Genomic DNA, 17,810 nt, shown 5'->3' with positions numbered 1-17,810 from the left:
GAATTTTTAAATACTATTAATTTCGCATTCTATTTTGTTTTCTTAAGATACATAATAATGAACATATAACCACTTACGACTAAAAGCAATGCAAAAAAGGCAACAACTGAAGGTGTTTTTATAAAAATAACCACTGGAAAATATACTTTTGCACATTTATCTACATGGAGATTCGATAAAATAAAGAATGGAATACCAATGACTCTGCTAATGTGAATTAGATTACTTTAAAATGGAGGATTCTGGTTAACAATCAACACTCATTGTCAAATATTTTAAATCCACCTTTTTGGGGCCACATTAATGTTAAACCCGCGGAACACCCCTGCTGTGTGCTGTTCTTCTGTTACAGCATGAGAGGCAGGCATGAACAAATACACCAGACATGCAAAGCAATAATGGGTAAAAAATAAGTAAATAAATAAATAAGCCGCACTTACAGGAGATAAAGCAATACTTTACATCGACACGACTCACCTGGAGTGTTTCTATTTGTTTTCTGATACTGTTGTTAGATGGCATCTAAATAAAGCAACGTGAGACAGCAAACATAAACGTGAGATGCAGCACATGCATGTTAGATGAAAACAAGCACAAAACAAGACGGCTCCTCACCAAGGTCTCTATTGAGAAGAAATTTGGAATTTCCAAAACTGTGGCCAAAAACACTAAGGAAAAATATCCCTTAATTTGGGCATCGTGGGATACATCTACAATACTCAAACTGAGAGAAAATACTTAAAATTTTCACAGTCTAATTTTTCCTCTCCAGAGGAAATGACGTCAAAAAAATTTGATTTTTTAGAAGATAAACATAGCACTGTAGAAAATAATCTTCAAAATATTTTTGTATGATATGTACTTTTATTATTCTTCTCTTAATTATTCTCCAGAAATGTGAAAATCATTTTTCACCTAACGACCTCATTTGAAGGGAAACTACCAAGTTCTGTTTGGGAACAAACTTAACATTTTCAGTGAAAGAAACTAATGCTCTTTCTTCTATTACTGGGCCCACAGGACAAAAGCCCTTTTTTTTTATGGTCACCAACTTCAAAACTGGTATCATAATTTTAAAAAATTGTGTAACATCTTAAAGTGCCTTGAAAATGCATCACATTTATTTTTATGACCCTTGATGATGCCTTTGTAACATCCTAGAATTATAGTCAAAATATTTTCTAAAAATATTCCTTACAGCATCATTCTTTATAGTGCATTAAAAGGTAACATGAGAGACCAGAAAGAGTAAAAGTTAAGGAACTGGACAGATCTAGATACAAATCTTAGCTCTGTCAATTTCTGGCTCCCTAAACATGGGTTATTTATTAATCTTCTTTCAGCCTGTCACAGTAAGAATTAAATAAGATTTAATTTATTTAAGGAATCTAACATACAGTAAATATTAGTAAAAATCAATTTTAAGAAGTAGTAGGTCTAATAAATGAAAAGTTGTTCTAGATTTTTTTAAAATTAAGAGTTTAGTTGAATCTCAAAATCAGTTTAGGTAAGGCCTTTACCTTGAGCCAGTATTTCCTATCCTTAGACAGCAAATTATACCTGTCACAACAGGTAACTAATGTAGTTTTCCCCGAATGCTAAATTTTTAACATCGACTATGCAGCCTGGCTACAGAATCTAAAGCCTAATGAACAGGATCAATTCATAAAATTTCTGCTGAATAGAGCCTTAATGTAAGTTAAGGGTTAATGGCCAAGACAACTACACTCCAAATACTCATGCTAAGTGGCTCTGATCTCCTTTAGCCTGGCAGATGGACACAGCCATTCACGAAAACGGACAATATGCCAGAAGTATTTATCAGGAGGTAAGGATTCAAAGAAAACAGAGCATTTTACATGAAAGCCTTAAGACAAAATAAAAAGTTAAGGTACTGCGAAAGAATTGCAAATATGTTAGGTGGAAACGTAGATATATAAAAAAATTCCAACGAGCAACAGAAAAGTATGAATTGTCATGAAACAAAGCAACCTTCCAAGAACACTACTTGAGTGTGTGTCTTAAAGCATTTTACTGAAAGTATGAAGAATCACATTACCCAGAATATCAATTTCCTTAAGTACCTCTATATAAACCATTAAAATAAGGACAGAAAACATTATATAATGTAATTAAGTAAACAAAAACTTATTTTCTGGTTGCGTGTCACCAAGAGTTTAATCAGCTTGATTTGGCCGTGGGAATTTCCATAATAAAGCAAAGAGGGAATACCAATTCTCATCTGAATATCAATAATAATATCAATGTAAATCTAGGGGGAGAATGGCTAAAAATGTTTTCAAAGACTTCTATTTTCTGTATACTTCATGAAAAAAATCAAGTCATTTTTGAAAATGATACATAAAATCAGTAAAAGGACACAAGGGACGACGCTGTCGACGCTGTGCAGGGATCCTTCCTACAGTGGGGAAAGAGGGGCCAGTCCTGTTTCTCACAAAGCCACAACGGGCTACAGGGACCAAGACAAGTCACTGAATCTGCGTGTGCCTTGTCTTCGTCTTTAAAGTATCAGCTTTTCAGTCTTAACCTAAACTTAGAGGAATAACAGGAAATGAAATGTCATGTCTGCCTGTTCATATAACTTGTAAGCAAAGAGTCGAATACATTAATCTATGTATCAAAACAGTATTCAGATCGAGCCTCCACATGACAGGCAGCTGAGGCATCCGGACTCTGTGCCGGTCATCAACGGTTCTCCCACCACAGAAGGGCGGTCCTGCTGGGTCCTGCCAGCTCGGCGTCTCGGGCAGATAACCATCCTCCTGTCTCAGTTCTGTTTTCAATGCTCAGGGACACTGGGCACTGATGTGCCAAACAGTGTTGATTCAAGTTAGAACAATTTCAGGAGATTTTACATCAGTGTGGACCCTGTACCACAAATTAATTTGACTGGGCATACTTACATTAAATGAACTTTTAGTGATACTTTATTACCAAACCTTTTCCCCTATTATTCAGACTTTAGCTAACATTACTGAATTTTCTCAAAACAAAGCACAAAATAAGTGTCTGAAGAGTTTTATAAGATTAATACATACTCTACAATTCTAAAGGAATTTATTAACAAATATGGCTAGATCTAAGATAACAAAATATCAATCATTAAAAATACATAATTTGCATTAATCAAGACAAAGCAAATTTTCAATCAAAAGTTTCTTCATGTCTATACATGATTGATTTTCTATAGAAAAAATTAAGTCTATATAAGAAATGGAGTATAGTAAACTATTAACTATTCAGATGTACCAATAGCAATGAAAAGGTTTATTATGTATAACTCTATGTATACGCACAAGTGAATACACTACAGTCAGTATTTACAGGTCACAAGTGAGATTGCGCCTTACCTTTAAATGTGACAAACAGTTCTGTAGGAAAATATGCCAGTTATTTAAAAAAAACTGCTTCTGACTGACACATAGAAGGCAGGTAATTAGTGGATACAGAGCCTAGAGAAGACAGATAACAGACAGCGTTAGCACTTTGCATGAAAAGCATTGGTCTTATAAAGTACATTGCATTTATTCTCATAAACAAGGAAATTAAGAGATTCTTTTACACAGTTTTCCAATTCACAATAAAAAAATAGGATCTCCTAGAGTCGTCTAACAAAGAATGACAAAGGGCAGATTTCCTGTGGGAACAGTCCACTGATCTGTCCGCCCCCCCCACCCCGCCCAGGCCTCCCAGCCCCCCGCCCCAGCTAGAGCTCACTACTATCTCCCGGGAGCCTCTGCTCCCAGTGCAGCGTCATGACCCGGGCCCTGGGGTCAGAGGGCAGGCTGGCATTCCAGCTTCAGCTACTGCAGCGGTCTGACCTCGGGGAGGACATGTTATGAGTGATAACCCTCATTTTCCTAACATGTAAAGTGAAAAATAATAATCATACATACCCTACAAAGTTGTGAGGCTTAAAGTAAGACAAAGATGCAAAGCACTAAGCTCAATGCCTGGCACTGTGAATGTTTTTTTTTTATTATTATTATTACTGTTACATCTTCAGTGGTCAAATATATGTTCAATTCACCAAACTTTCCCCAAGTTGCACAAATATTTAGAGAGAAATCTCTCAGTTACATGAAATGGGTGGTTATGTGTTTTGGGGGGGAATCTCTGAATAGAAAAAATGTGATCAGACAGGCAGTGGTTCCTAAATAAGATGATGCTTCAAAAATGCAGTCATTTAGTTGTGCTTCAATTCAAGAATATATTCAACCTTTCCCATATTGTGATGCATAATTTAAAGCACCTATCAAGCCAGGTACATATCTAGAATAAAGTCTGAATAACCTACCAAATACAGGGCTAGTTAAATTAAGAATAGAAAGGTGTTTTTTTAAAAAAAAAAAAAAAAAGGAGAAAATAGCCCTAGCTGGCATAGCTCAGTGGATTGAGTGTGGACTGTGAACCACAGGGTCATCAGGACACATGCCTGAGCTGCAGGCCAGGTCTCCAGTGGGGCCACGTGACAACCACACATCGATGTTTCTTTCTCCCTCCCTTCCCCTCTCTCTAAAAATATATAAACAAAACCTTAAATATTAAAAGGAGAACAATGTGTAATATTTGCCCTTACATTACACTTTGGATATTTGACAACTGCAATTTTTACAGTTCTTTAACCTCTCCACTGAATTCATAAATCAATTATTACAACTCCTAATTAAATATGTAAAGTTTTGAAATGTTTCTCAATACCAATGAATGCTTCTTTCTGGAGCTCAGTTCAAAAGTAGTCTGATAAAGCATCTCCACAAAATTTTTCAAACAGGGAACATTCACTTCATTTTTAACAGCCTAGGTAAAAAGATGATGCAAAAAGAAAGAAGTGGTTATAAACATTAGCTCAAACTACCAAAACTCTCTGTAAGGTTTAAAAACTGGTTAATAATTCACTGAGGATCTCACTGAAGTACAGTACTATAATGAGCCAACTGAGCAAATGTTAAGTAACTAAGATAAACCTTCATCCCTGGTCCCTGCCCTGAGGGAACAAGCGGAGAACACAGGCAAGCAAACAGGTGGTATAACAGATGCTGTAAGAGCAAAGTGAAATTCTCTGTGGTCTTAGAGCAGGCAGAAAGGGGCCCCTGTGGGAAAACTTCACAAGACACATCTAAGATGAATCCAGCATTTCTTGCCTGAAATATTGCAATAGCTTCTCATTTAACCTCACTGGCCTTACCCCCCCTACTCTGGCCCCTTGCCCTGGGATCCGGCCACACTAGCCTCCTTGTTCCTACAACACATCATGAATGCTCTTGCTTCTGGACGTCTGACCTTGGTCCTTCTGCCTAAGAAGTGCTTCCCCTAGATAATAGCATGTCTAACTCCCTCATTCCTTAGCTTTTGCTCAGTTGTCACCATCTCTTTTAAGGCAATGATCTTTCCTAATCACTCTATTTAAAATTTCAACTCTCTTACCATTCTGTAATTTTTATCTCCCTGCCCTGCTTCACAGTTTTCCATAGTACTCACCACTAGCTGCACACTACATATTTCACATGCAGGTTTATTGTGTTTTCCTCAAAAGTGAACTATAGGAGGAGCGAGTCTTTCCCCGCTGGACCATTGCATCCCCTGTGCATAGAAGAGGCCCTGACACACAGATAGCACTCAATACGGGTAATAAATGAGTAAGCAGAGTCCAACCAGGGAAAGGGGGCAGGGAGGTCACAGAGAGGCAGAGGCAGACTGTGTCATTCCCCCGCTTCGACCCCAAATTCCTCTGTTGAAGTCCTGACCCTACACACCTCCTAATGTGACCTTATTTCAAAATAGGTCGTTGTAGTTAAGGGGTGTCAAACTCATTTTCATGGGGCCACATCAGCCTTGTGGTTGCCTTCAAAGGGCCGAACGTAATTTCAACTCCTTAACAGTAAAGGAGTAATTACATTTATACAGTCCTAAAGTTATTTCGGCCCTTTGAAGGCAACCACGAGGCTGATGTGGCCCCAGTGAAAATGAATTTGATACCCCTGTTGTAGATATAATTAGTTCAGTTAAGATGAGGTCATATTGGGGGCAGGGGTTATTCTAACATGACTGATGTCTTTAAAAAAGGAAATTTGGACACAGAATGCACCTGAGGAGAATACCATGTGAACATAAAAGCAGAGATTGGGGTGAGACTTGTAGAAGCCAAGGAATGTCAAAGATTGTCAGTAAACTATCAGGAGCTAGCTAGGAAAGAGGTATGGAACAGATTCCCTGCAAGACAATACATTTCTGCTGTCTGAGCTACCTACTTCGTGTCACTCTGTGAGGGGTGCCCTGGCAAACCAATAAACCACAGAAGCAAATATGGCATAAGAGAAGAATGAGGCAGCATAGAAACCAGGGAGCATTGTCAAGAGTCTTGCTTCCTACAACCAGACAAACTATGAACTCGGAGACAATATTCACAAAGCTGGTATCTGATAAAATACTTGTATCCAGAAGCTATTTTAAGAATATAAAAATATATGTCTCAAAACTCAATCAGAAAACAAATGACCCAATACAAATATGAGGAAAAATATTTCAACAGACATTTTGTTAAGAAAAATATATGGCCCTGGCTTGTGTAGCTCAGTGGATTGAGCTTGAGCCTAAGAACCAGAGGATCATGGTTCGATTCCCAGTCAGGGCACATTCCTGGGTTGCAGGCCAGTTCCCAGCGGGGGACGCACAAGAGGCAACCATACATTGATATTTCTCTCCCTCTCTCCTTCCCTTCCATTCTAAAGGTAAATAAATAAAATCTAAAAAAAGAAAAATTTATGGATGGCAAATGAGGACATGAAAAGACGCTCAAAAGCATCAGTCATTAGATAAATGCAAATTAAAAACCAGAACAAGATACCATGACACACTGATCATAAGGGCTACAATGAGACAGATGGGCCAGAGTAGGTGCTGACGAGGAAGTGGAGGAATCAAAACTCTCACACACAGCTTGTGGGAATGCAAAATGGTACAACCACTTTGGAAAATAGTTGGCAGTTTTTTTAAGAGTTAAACATGTAACAACCATTTGGTCCAGCAATTCCAGTCCTTGCTTTTTACCGCCCCCCAGAAAAAGCGTATGTCCATCCATAACTTATACAGGAAGGTTCACAGCAGCTTTACTTTAACAGCTAAAAACTGGAAACAGCCAGATATCCAAGAACAGGTGAGTGTAACCAAATTGCACTACAGCCACACAACGAAATACTTCTCAACGGTGAAAAAGGAATAAGCCACCGATATATTCCACAGCATGGTTGGACTGCAAACTAATAACACAAAGGGAAAGAAGTCAGAAAAAGTTTGCACTGTGAGATTCCATCAGCATAAAATTCTAGGAAACCCAGAACCAGTGTAGAGAATCTGCAAGATGGACAGCTGCTGGAGAACAGGGTGGGGTGAGTGAGGGTGGGGGTGAGAGGGGCACGAGGGAACTTTTAGAATGTGACAGGCATGGACGTCATCATGAACGTGGCAATGGATCCACAGGCACATCCATGTGTCAAACTGTACACTTTAAATGTGGGTAGTTCATCGTACCCACATTTGGTATGATGTGGGTATGTGGTAGGTCAATTTTACTTTCACAAATCGTAAAACTAAGAATAATGTATCATATGTATGAATCATTTATACTGCAATGTGCAGCAGACTGAAAGCAAGTGGCATCATCACATACCACACAGAAAAACTGGTGTGTTTGGGGGGAGGGGGAGAATTAAACTAGTGTGGGTGGGGAGGGGGTCGAAACCAAGCAATGACAAAATCTGTAATAGCATGCTATAAACCTCACTACTAGAGATATTTCGTTACTAGTAACTGCAAAGTTAGTTTTGAATAACACACTGCGTGAACACCATAAAAAGATACTGCCATCATATTTTCTAAATAATTCAGGACACATTTTGACAGATATGATGTCATGGCAACTACAGAACAGAACATGCAAAATCAAGACAGTCCTGTAAATTCCAGGATGTTTGTCACATGACTTTCACACTCTTCACTGGCTCCTAAAACGGGCGTCACTTCGTTAAGGAGAGACAGCCATGACTAAACGCAGCGTGTCATATTATTGAGCCACGTCAGGCGTGACCACGCTGGCTGCAAACACTCTGCACTCCTGTCTCTGAACCTTGTTCTCCTGTGAACAGACCGAGGCACCCTCTTCTGCTGTGTGTCCAACACTCACTTCCCTGCATTACATTCCAAGTTTCCACTTAGCTGTCTGTTAGACTGCCAGAAAGTATGAATATTTCATGTAGCAACTTCCTTAGTAAAAAGGTACATTTAAAACAACATAAAAATACAAACATACTTACAGCAGCTACAGGGATAAGAATCTCCACAAATAAACCGGCAAGTGCATGTTTTATATCTTTATCTTTTACTTCTAAGAAATACTGAGCACATTCCTTGGGGCAGGGAGGGAGAATACATTAGATTAACAAAAAAAGGAAGATTAAATACTTTTTCATACACAATAATTCTCTAAACACTCTGCAATTTTATCAAAAAGCTATAGTGAAACATACTATAATTAAAAAAGTAAATTTACACTTGTCACAACTTAACAATTGGAATAAATAATTAATAACTGTCATTAATTTATGTCTTTTGTTTCTTCTTAAAAGTCATGATGAACAGGAAAGCTATTGTTTGGCTAACTGGCTGCAACTGAGAAGGCACATCACCTGCATAAACTGAAACGATGCTTCGAAGTCTTCTACAGGGTACATTTTCACGCGGAAAAATTTCATTCCCATTATGAGGCTGATGACACTTTGTACCACGTGTGGACTTTGTTCCTTAAGTCGCAGTTCTTTCAATTCTGTCATAAACTTCTTCCTCACAGCCTGAAACCTTTAACACACACAGGTACATAATTTCATGAGTTAAAAACACGAATTTCCTACATGTTATTTAAGGCTGAAATCAAAAGGTGCTTTTGATTTCATCATCTCTTTTCTCTACCCTCATCAAAATTACCAGAAAAAACATACACAGGAAGACAAAAGTATCTGGTGTTCTACATGTCCTCTATTTCTTTTAGAACCTGAAGTTCCTTAAAGAAGAATAATAGGATTTATTTGTTCCTATACAATTGATAGAACATCATTACCATTTAATATGAAACAATTCACCCATAAAACTTCCCTATGTAAATCAGAGAGCGTCAACAATTTTTAAGGCTCCTTCTTATAAAGTCTGTAATCTGAGTGATATGGAGAGTGGACTGAAGACTACAAATTTATTGAACGAGGTAAAGCAAGTGATTACAGACTATTAATTATCACTCAAAATGAACACCTCACTGTACTGCAGAGCAAATGGAGAAGGGCAGGAGGGGGCAGGTCTGTATCAGAACAAGCAGAAGCATCAAAATGCTTAGAACGTGTGAGCAGCACCCTGGACTTCAGTGACTACGACTGTGCAGGCTACTATACTTTTCTTTGCTTCCACTGGAAAAAGATATCAAATAGTTATTAGTAATACTTCATTTTCCTCCTCTATAAATTATAAAACAAGTAAAGATTTTACTGTTGTTACTTGGAGAAACCAGTTCCTGAAAGTTGAAGAGAAAAAAGTATAGTTTCCAATGCTCACTGACTACAGTGAGGAAAAAGAAAATTACACATCAGTGAAATGTGGGTGCACGGACAGAAGTTCAGCTTCGCTATTTGCATCTGATTCTTGGAGAATTCAATACCATTTTTCATGAATGCATTCTTTTGAGTTTTATTCAAATATTTAAAAAGTGAGTAAATACCTCGACATTGCAATAATGAGAATCCAAAGGTGTTTTCTTTCACTAAATTTCTCATAGTAATTATTAGTCACTATAATCAAGGGAAACGCACAGGCAAGACTGTAATACAGCTTTTCCTTTTCTCTCCTCCCAGGCTTATTATGAGTGGGTGGAAAATACCTTGGCATTGCTCTGAGTGATTTATGAGGATAAGCATCATTTCATAAATTAACTTAGCCATTTGGATTTGTAATCTTTACCATCCTAGAATTAACTTAGTGGTCCTGGATACAACTTGCTAATGTATCATTTAGAATTTATAATACATAATCCTGACAGAAATGTATTTTTGATAAAAATTTTAAAATCATGAACTACTATTCCATAAAAATAAATAAATCATTGTTTTAATCTATTTTTCTGTCTATAATTCTTGAGCTAGGGATCTGTTACTGATTAACTATAAATGAGGTATTAAGATATGATTGCCCAAATCACATAAAAATACTCAAACTATGTTCTAAGCTCTACAGCACTGATTATGCAAGGGTGCCTAGTGTATATATTACAAAGGATGAAAAACACACTAAATAAAATACATTACTTAATATTAAAAATCTAAACTACTAAACATTAACAATGCTTGACTTCTTAGAACGTAGAATGGTTTTTATATGATAATTTCAGAGCCAAAGTTTCTTTAACTGACATCCACAAAAATCCAAATTGATACTTTTTACTTTATAAATTTCCCATTAGCAACAAAGGAAAATCAGAATCTTCCAGTCTTCAGAGCAAGCAAAATACTAAAGACACACTTCTTTTTAGTATTTACTATAATGATTATTCAATAAACTCAATGAAGGTAACTATTAATGAATAACACTCTTCATGGAATAACCTAGTATCTTTTATCTTTCCTTATAGGTATTAGGTATCCCTTCTATTTTATTCAAAACTCCATTTAGCATTAAAACAAATGATTAGAAAGAAGAGACAGCATCGCTATCTCAGAAATAAAAGCACTCAACCGGAAATTATTGAAAATAATGATTAGCTCTGTAAAGGCTTCTAAAAGGGACATTTTACAAAAACAAACAAAAGAAGCACTTCTTATAGAATTGTTGAAAATAGGAAATATGGTAATGACCTGACTGTTCTGGGCAGTTTCTGACTTCCTAAAAACTCATATATATTTATGGGAAAATCCCCCCAAATAAAAATGAGTTTGAAATTAAGGTACATGTGCTACCTTAAAATCCTTTAAGGAAAAGAGCAGCTTTACAATAAAAAGTGGAACAGATTTCAAAAGAATTCTGAAAAATAAAATAGGTTTAAAACTGTGCCTACTATATCATTAACAAAGCATGCTAGGACTTCCGCCAAGATGGAGGCATAGGTGGAAACACTGTGCCTTCTCCCACAACCAAGTTTGAATACAACAAAGGTTTGGAGAACAAAGACACAGCCAAAGAACAGAAAATTGAATTATATGGAAGCCTGAAAACAATGAACCATTCAACCGGGACGGTAAGAGGGGCAAAGCCAGCAGCGGAGCAGGGTAGGCAGGAAAGATCCCCAGACCTAGGTGCGCAAGTAGCCCGGACCCAGTCAGGGTGCGGGGCAGACTGACTGCGGTCGCACATTGGTGCACAGTGAGACGGACCACGCAAGCCCCAGGGGGCGAACCCAGTGGTGGAGGGCTAGCGGCGGTGGCACACTCGAGTGCAGTGGGACGAAACGCGTGGGCCCCAGTGACAGTGGCAGCTGTGGCACCTGTGGGGGCTGCAGCGGGAGGCGGCAGACGGGACGCCATTGCTCCTCGTTGACCCCGCCCCCACATACAGCGTCACAACCCAGTGATTGAGTTGCCATGCTCTGGTGAACACCTAGGGCTCCGATCCTGCTACATAACAGGTATGAACAGCCCAAAAGATGGCGAACTCAAAAGAAGAACTCAAAGTCCCAGAGCCGATAACTCTAAGCAACCGAGAAATTGCCAGCCTCTCAGATGCACAGTTCAAGACACTGTTTATCAGGATGCTCACAGAACTGGTAGATTATAGTCACAAATTAGAGGAACATATGAAGGCTAAACTAATTGAAATGAAGGGAGATGCACAGGAAACCAATAGTGATGGAAAGGAAACTGGGACTCAAATCAATGGAATGGACCAGAAGGAAAAACGAAACATCCAACCAGAAAGGAATGAAGAAATGAGAATTCAAAAAAATGAGGAGAGGCTTAGGAACCTCCAGGACATCTTTAAACGTTCCAACATCCGGATTATAGGGGTACCAGAAGGGGGAAAGAAACAGCCACGAGTGGAAAACGTATTTGAACAAATAATAAAGGAGAACTTCCCCAGTCTGGCAAAGGAAATAGACTTCCAGGAAATCCAGGAAGCTCAGAGAGTGCCAAAGAAGTTGGACCCAAGAAGGAACACACCAAGGCACATCATAATTACATTAGCCAAGACTAAAATGAAGGAGAGAATCCTAGAAGCAGCAAGAGATAAGGGGACAGTCACCTACAAAGGAGTACCCATCAGACTGTCAGCGGATTTCTCAAAAGAGACCTTACAGGCAAGAAGGGGCTGGAAAGAAGTATTCCAAGTCATGAAATCCAAAGACCTACAGCCAAGATTGCTTTATCCAGCAAAACTTTCATTTAGAATGGAAGGACAGATAAAGTGCTTCTCAGATAAGGTCAAGTTCAAGGAGTTCATCATCACCAAGCCCTTATTATATGAAATGCTAAAAGAAGATGAAAAATATGAACAGTGAAAGGACAGCAAACTCACAGTTATTAACAACCACACCTAAAACAAAAGGAAACCAAGAGGACAGCTAGATCAGGAGTAGAACCATAGAAATGAAGAACACATGGAGGGTTAGCAACAGGGGAGTGGGAGGAGGAGAAGGGGGGAGAAGATACAGAAAATAGCATAGACAGTAGGTAGAAAATAGATAGGGGGGAGGGCAAGGATAGTAGGGGAAATATAGAATGTAAAGAACTTGAGACACATGGTTATAAACTAAGGGGGGTAGAATGGTGGGGGAGGGAGTATGTGGGTGGAGGGGAATGAAAGGGGGGGAATAGAACAACTGTAATGGTATAATCAATAAAATATATTTTAAAAAAACAAAGCATGCTAAAACAAAAAGTGAATCAAAATCGGTGACACTAACTTTGATTGGGTAAGGACCCCTATCACCTCTGCATACAGGTCTGCAATAATGTGCACGTTCCCAGTGTTGGTTCCTGAATATCTGGAATGAGAGGACAAGTGTATTGTTATTCACTACTTTTTTCAACAAACTCTTACTACATATAAAAATTTCTTATTAGCGTATGATAGAATTTTCTTTTAAGATTTCATTTATAGAATAATAAAAAATCACATAAATTTTCTCCAATCTCTAGATTTTAATTTGCCATGATATTTAAGCTTCTGGTTCTTTATAAATCCAATCAATGGCTTTTAGAATTCTTTTTACAAAATCATTCCTGTAAGTATTTTGTGTGGATTAAAAAAATAGGAAGATAATGGCTTTGAACAATGAAAAGAAATGATCAATGAGACTTCAAAGTATGTATATTGAATCAGTATAAAACCAGACCATAGAGAAAAGCAACAATCCCAAGTTAGTATTTTACTTACCCTTCCTTATGTTTAAAGTGCTTGAAAGCTAAGTTTAGAACTTCATGAACTAAGGGATCAGGCACAGGATGAACAGGAATCTAGAATTTAAAAATCAAGTAAGCTAAATAGAAGTCTTTTATGAATAATCTTATCATTCCAACAAATTAAACCAATAATCTATTTTAATTTTTATAATATGACATTACTAATCTGTCAATCTGCCCATTTTCTAACAAATACTTTTTCTGTAAGAATTTAGTTGAACATCTAATTTAACAAGCTCTAAATGTAAGACTATTAGCTTCATAGCCACAAATCACTGAACAATGGGCTACGTAGGGGAAAAGTTGTTGTTGTTCCAGTTGTTACCATCAGAAAGTTAAAACACAGTCACGTGCAGCTCTGCAACTCCTAGAGGAAAGGGACCTTTGCTGGAGCCAGCTCTGCATTTCCTACAGTCCGATTTGCTATCGCAACACTATCTAAAAGGGATACCAACTTTTCCAAAAATTTTAAGCTATTTATGGCTTTATTAGTATTAGAAATTTGTCTTTAGCCCTGGCTGGTGTAGCTCAGTGGATTGAGCACAGGCCTACGAACCATAGTACTGCAGTTCGATTCCCAGTCAGGGCACATGCCTGGGTTGCAGGTCAGTTCCCAGCAGGGGACTCACGAGAGGCAACCATACACTGATATTTCTCTCCTTCTCTCTTTCCCTTCCCCTCTAAAGATGAATAAATAAAATCTTTAAAAAAAAGAAATTTGTCTTTAAATGTGTTTTGTTTAGTTCTTTTGAAATTACATGTTGTTCCTAATCTATAAAACAAATCAAATATATTAAACAGAAATTAAAATCCCTGCTTCTTTCCCCAAATATAATTACAAATGTGGTATGTATCTTTCCAGATTTTTTCTATCTGCACGCACACACCCCTTATTTCTACTTAAAAGAATAAGGCATCTTTCCATGCCAGTACTTAAGATTTCTTCCTTATATTTTGAACAGCCATAAAATATTCAGTACATGTAATTTAATGACCTCCCTATTAATGAATGTTTCAGTCCAGATTTTCTATATTTAATACATATGTTACACAATAAACACTTTGTGCAGTAAACATTAAATACTTGTACAATTCTTGGGAAAGAGTCCATAAAAAAGAATATCTGGGTGAAAGATTACATACAAGTCACCACTGATAGGGACTCCAGTTCTATATATGTGTGGGTCTGCTTTTGAGGTATCAATTTGTACAACATACGTCTATACTAAAATCAGGCCATCTGAATTACTAGAGCTTACTATTACCAGTAAGTTCCAATAAGTATTGTACTGCAAGTCCCAGCCCTCAGGCCTTATCTTTTTTAAGAGATATTTTGACTATTCTTGGCCCTTTGTTCTTCCACATCATTTATAATGATCTCTTCAAGTTCCACAAAAACTGTTAGATTACTGGAGTTGCAATGAATCCTTAGGTCATCTTGGGAATAACTGTATTCTTACACACTTCCATGGAGTAACTTTACATCTCTGAAGACTTTCAGCAGCTTTATAACTTTGTTTTGTCCTGTTATACTTAGTCCTAAGACAACAATCACATGAAAAGATGCTTGATTTTATTAGTAATAAGGGGAACAAAAATGCACAAAAGATCCTTATTCACACCTACTCGACGGGAAAAAACACCGAGCCTGACAATACCAAATAGCAGAGATAATGTAAGTCAATGAGGTTTCACGTACACTGCTGCTGAAGTTTAAATCCATTATCTAAACAGAGTGCAATCCAGTGAAGAGGATCGATAGACACCACTACACCAGAGGGCACATTGACATAAGGATTATTTTGAGTTTATGGCAACTGAGAAACAGCAGATGCAGGAAAAGCTCTTTTCTCCCCCTTTCTGGCTAAAAGTAGTCTCCCTTGCCCCTGCCCATACCAATAAGAGAAGAACGGCCATTACCACTGGAAACAGAACATTGGTACTGAGGTGGGTCTGCACAAATCTCACAAAACAGCCATTATCCTCCACTAGTTTCCCCCCATACATTTACCTTCCCACGATTTACCACTCTTAGGAGCCCAAACCCTCTCCCTTTGTCTTGTCACTTCTCCACAATGGATTCTGCTCTTTGTTAAAGTGAGTTCTTGAGTCTAACCCTTCTTTGGGTCTTCACTTCTTTTCCATGAAGGCCTCCATATGCATATGTAATAAACCTTTTCTCCTGTTAATCTGTCATTTACCAGTTTAATTTGCAGGGCCCCAGGTCCTAAACCTAAGAGGATGGAGCTTCACCACATGAGCAATTACATGTTTAAGAAAACAACGATATACAACTACACACTTCATGGGCTAATCCTGGTAACATAATGTTGAGTAAAAAGAAAAAAGTACCAATAAACAACATGATGCACTTTTCAGAAAGTCCAAAAACAAGAAAAATTTCATATATTATTTAAAAAACCCACAATTATCTTCTGGAGGGTGGGCCCCTTATAGTACAGGATTCCCTGGCTGATGAGTGCTCTAGGAATCCATCTGTATCAGTGTACCAGTTGGTGTTGTTGTGAGAGGCTGCGTTTGGCTTCAGTGACTTTTTTTAGGGGGAGGAAGAGACTCTTTCAGTGTGTTTGCCCATTTAATGATGGGGGATTTATGAATGCACTTGCCCACACCACACTAAGTATTCAACCAAAACCAGCATGACCCCTATGCCCTTCCTCCCTGTTCACCCGAATGAAAAAAGTCCTCAAAAGGAAACATTTTGCTGACATGGAAGAGGTGAAACAAAAACCAGCAGAAGTGCCAAAGGCATCAAAATCGACAAGCTCAAAAACTGTTTTGACCTGGCTGGTGTAGCTCAGTGAATTGAGCACGGCGGGCCTGCAAACCACATGATCGCAGTTCGATTCCCAGTCAAGGCACATGCCTGGGTTTCAGGCCAGTTCCCAGCAGGGGACTCACGAGAGGCAACCATACATTGACATTTCTCTCCCTCTCTCCTTCCCTTCCTCTCTAAAGATAAATAAGTTTTTTAAAAAAAAACTGTTTTGAGCAGTGGAATAAAGGTCTTGATTAGGTGACTGAAGTTTAAACATATAAGAATAAATACACAATTTTTTATAAATAAATTTCAGGTTTTGGGGGGGTACCCCCTTTATATCAAAACATTTTTTAACATTCAGGAAACAACATATAAAAATCAGTATATTCATAGGACAGCAGCCAGGGAGTGAACAAGGAGAGAGTCGCATAGGAAGGTCACACAGTAGATAGCAGTCTAGTTCTCAGAGCGCTAGTGGGGGGCTCCCGGGTGACCGTGGGTAGTGAGTCCCTAACCAGGATCAGAATATGATGTCCGATCCTGTGGGCCTGAGGTTCAGTGAAAACAAAACACATAGGAATTCTGAATTTGCTTAAAGTTTTTAACAATATAGATTCCAGAATACCTCAGGAATAGGATAAAATTATAATTGAGTATTAAATATAACCAAGAGAGCCAAACACTAGACCGGGGGGGGGGAGCGAGTAGAGAATTATAATTACTTAGAGATGGTCAGAATGCTTCTTGAGGGACTGAAGGAGATCTATTCCAAATAAAGATAACATACTTCTTCCAAAGGCAAATCAGGAGTCTATCTGGAGGGAACTGAATTCAGTTGTGAATAATGAGCAGGAGCTAATTCTAAACTGGTCAATATGAGAGAGACATTAGGGAAGAGTAATCACACAAACTGTAATGAGGACAAGCATTCAAATAAGTAACTCCGCACTTCCATCTCCACCCCAATGAGAAGGCAGCTAAAACCCCGCCCACACTGAGCACACTGGCAGGAAGGAAACGCCCCCCCCCCAGCACAGGGGCCTGGCACCCCACAGAGCGATGGCCTCGCTGGGGTTAAGTGCCTCAGTATTTGTTTTTGACCAGAGGAGGCTAAGAAAGAGCATTTGTCTCACATTTCCTAGAAATTAGGACTGTCCTAAAGGTCTGTACCTGGAATCTAATTTGAAGAAAAAGTACCGTGAAGGAGAGTCTTATGCTGCCCTATCACAAAATCGAATGGGGATTAAGTGAGAAAACAGCTGTAATCCAAACTCTACCTTTCTAGGTTTCAGAGACCTTATAAAAGTAACCTAATGATACCAAAAAAAAATTTACTTTATCATCACTTCATGGAAAAGGAGGTATTTAAATCCCATGTTAACAACAGGGAAGAAACCCAATTTATTCTACATGATAAAGTTCAAGAATTCAGAGACTCCGAAAGAGTAGTCTTAATCTTTGTCCCACACTGGTGAACTAAATTTTAAATCAGGAATTTCTCTAGCATTAGAGATACTTAATTGGGACTTTATGATTGAATGGATAATTACAAGAAGCTTTTCAACCTTTTATAGGCA

General features: G+C 38.2%; 1 protein-coding gene across 6 annotated transcripts in view; it reads right to left on the bottom strand.

Annotated features, from left to right (window-relative positions):
* Positions 1-17,810, bottom strand: part of FRYL (FRY like transcription coactivator) — a 248,106-nt gene that overhangs the window by 96,948 nt on the left and 133,348 nt on the right. For 3 of the 6 annotated variants that reach the window (XM_037034140.1, XM_037034141.1, XM_037034139.1), the window contains exons 8-14: positions 13,426-13,505; positions 12,953-13,033; positions 8,706-8,874; positions 8,334-8,426; positions 4,723-4,821; positions 3,372-3,473; positions 478-522 (exon numbers count right to left, since the gene is read on the bottom strand). In XM_037034140.1, coding sequence (XP_036890035.1) covers positions 478-522; positions 3,372-3,473; positions 4,723-4,821; positions 8,334-8,426; positions 8,706-8,874; positions 12,953-13,033; positions 13,426-13,505 — 669 coding nt within the window. The remainder of the gene's footprint in view (positions 1-477; positions 523-3,371; positions 3,474-4,722; positions 4,822-8,333; positions 8,427-8,705; positions 8,875-12,952; positions 13,034-13,425; positions 13,506-17,810) is intronic. The other 3 variants (XM_037034142.1, XM_037034143.1, XM_037034144.1) reach the window with 1 other exon arrangement.

Source organism: Sturnira hondurensis, unplaced genomic scaffold (genome assembly GCF_014824575.4).
Source record: "Sturnira hondurensis isolate 20B ecotype Veracruz unplaced genomic scaffold, ASM1482457v3 Scaffold0022017, whole genome shotgun sequence".
In the NCBI taxonomy this organism is placed as follows: Eukaryota; Metazoa; Chordata; class Mammalia; order Chiroptera; family Phyllostomidae; genus Sturnira; species Sturnira hondurensis.
The sequence above is the reverse complement of the archived record's forward strand: the minus strand, read 5'-3'. Positions and strand labels throughout refer to the sequence as shown.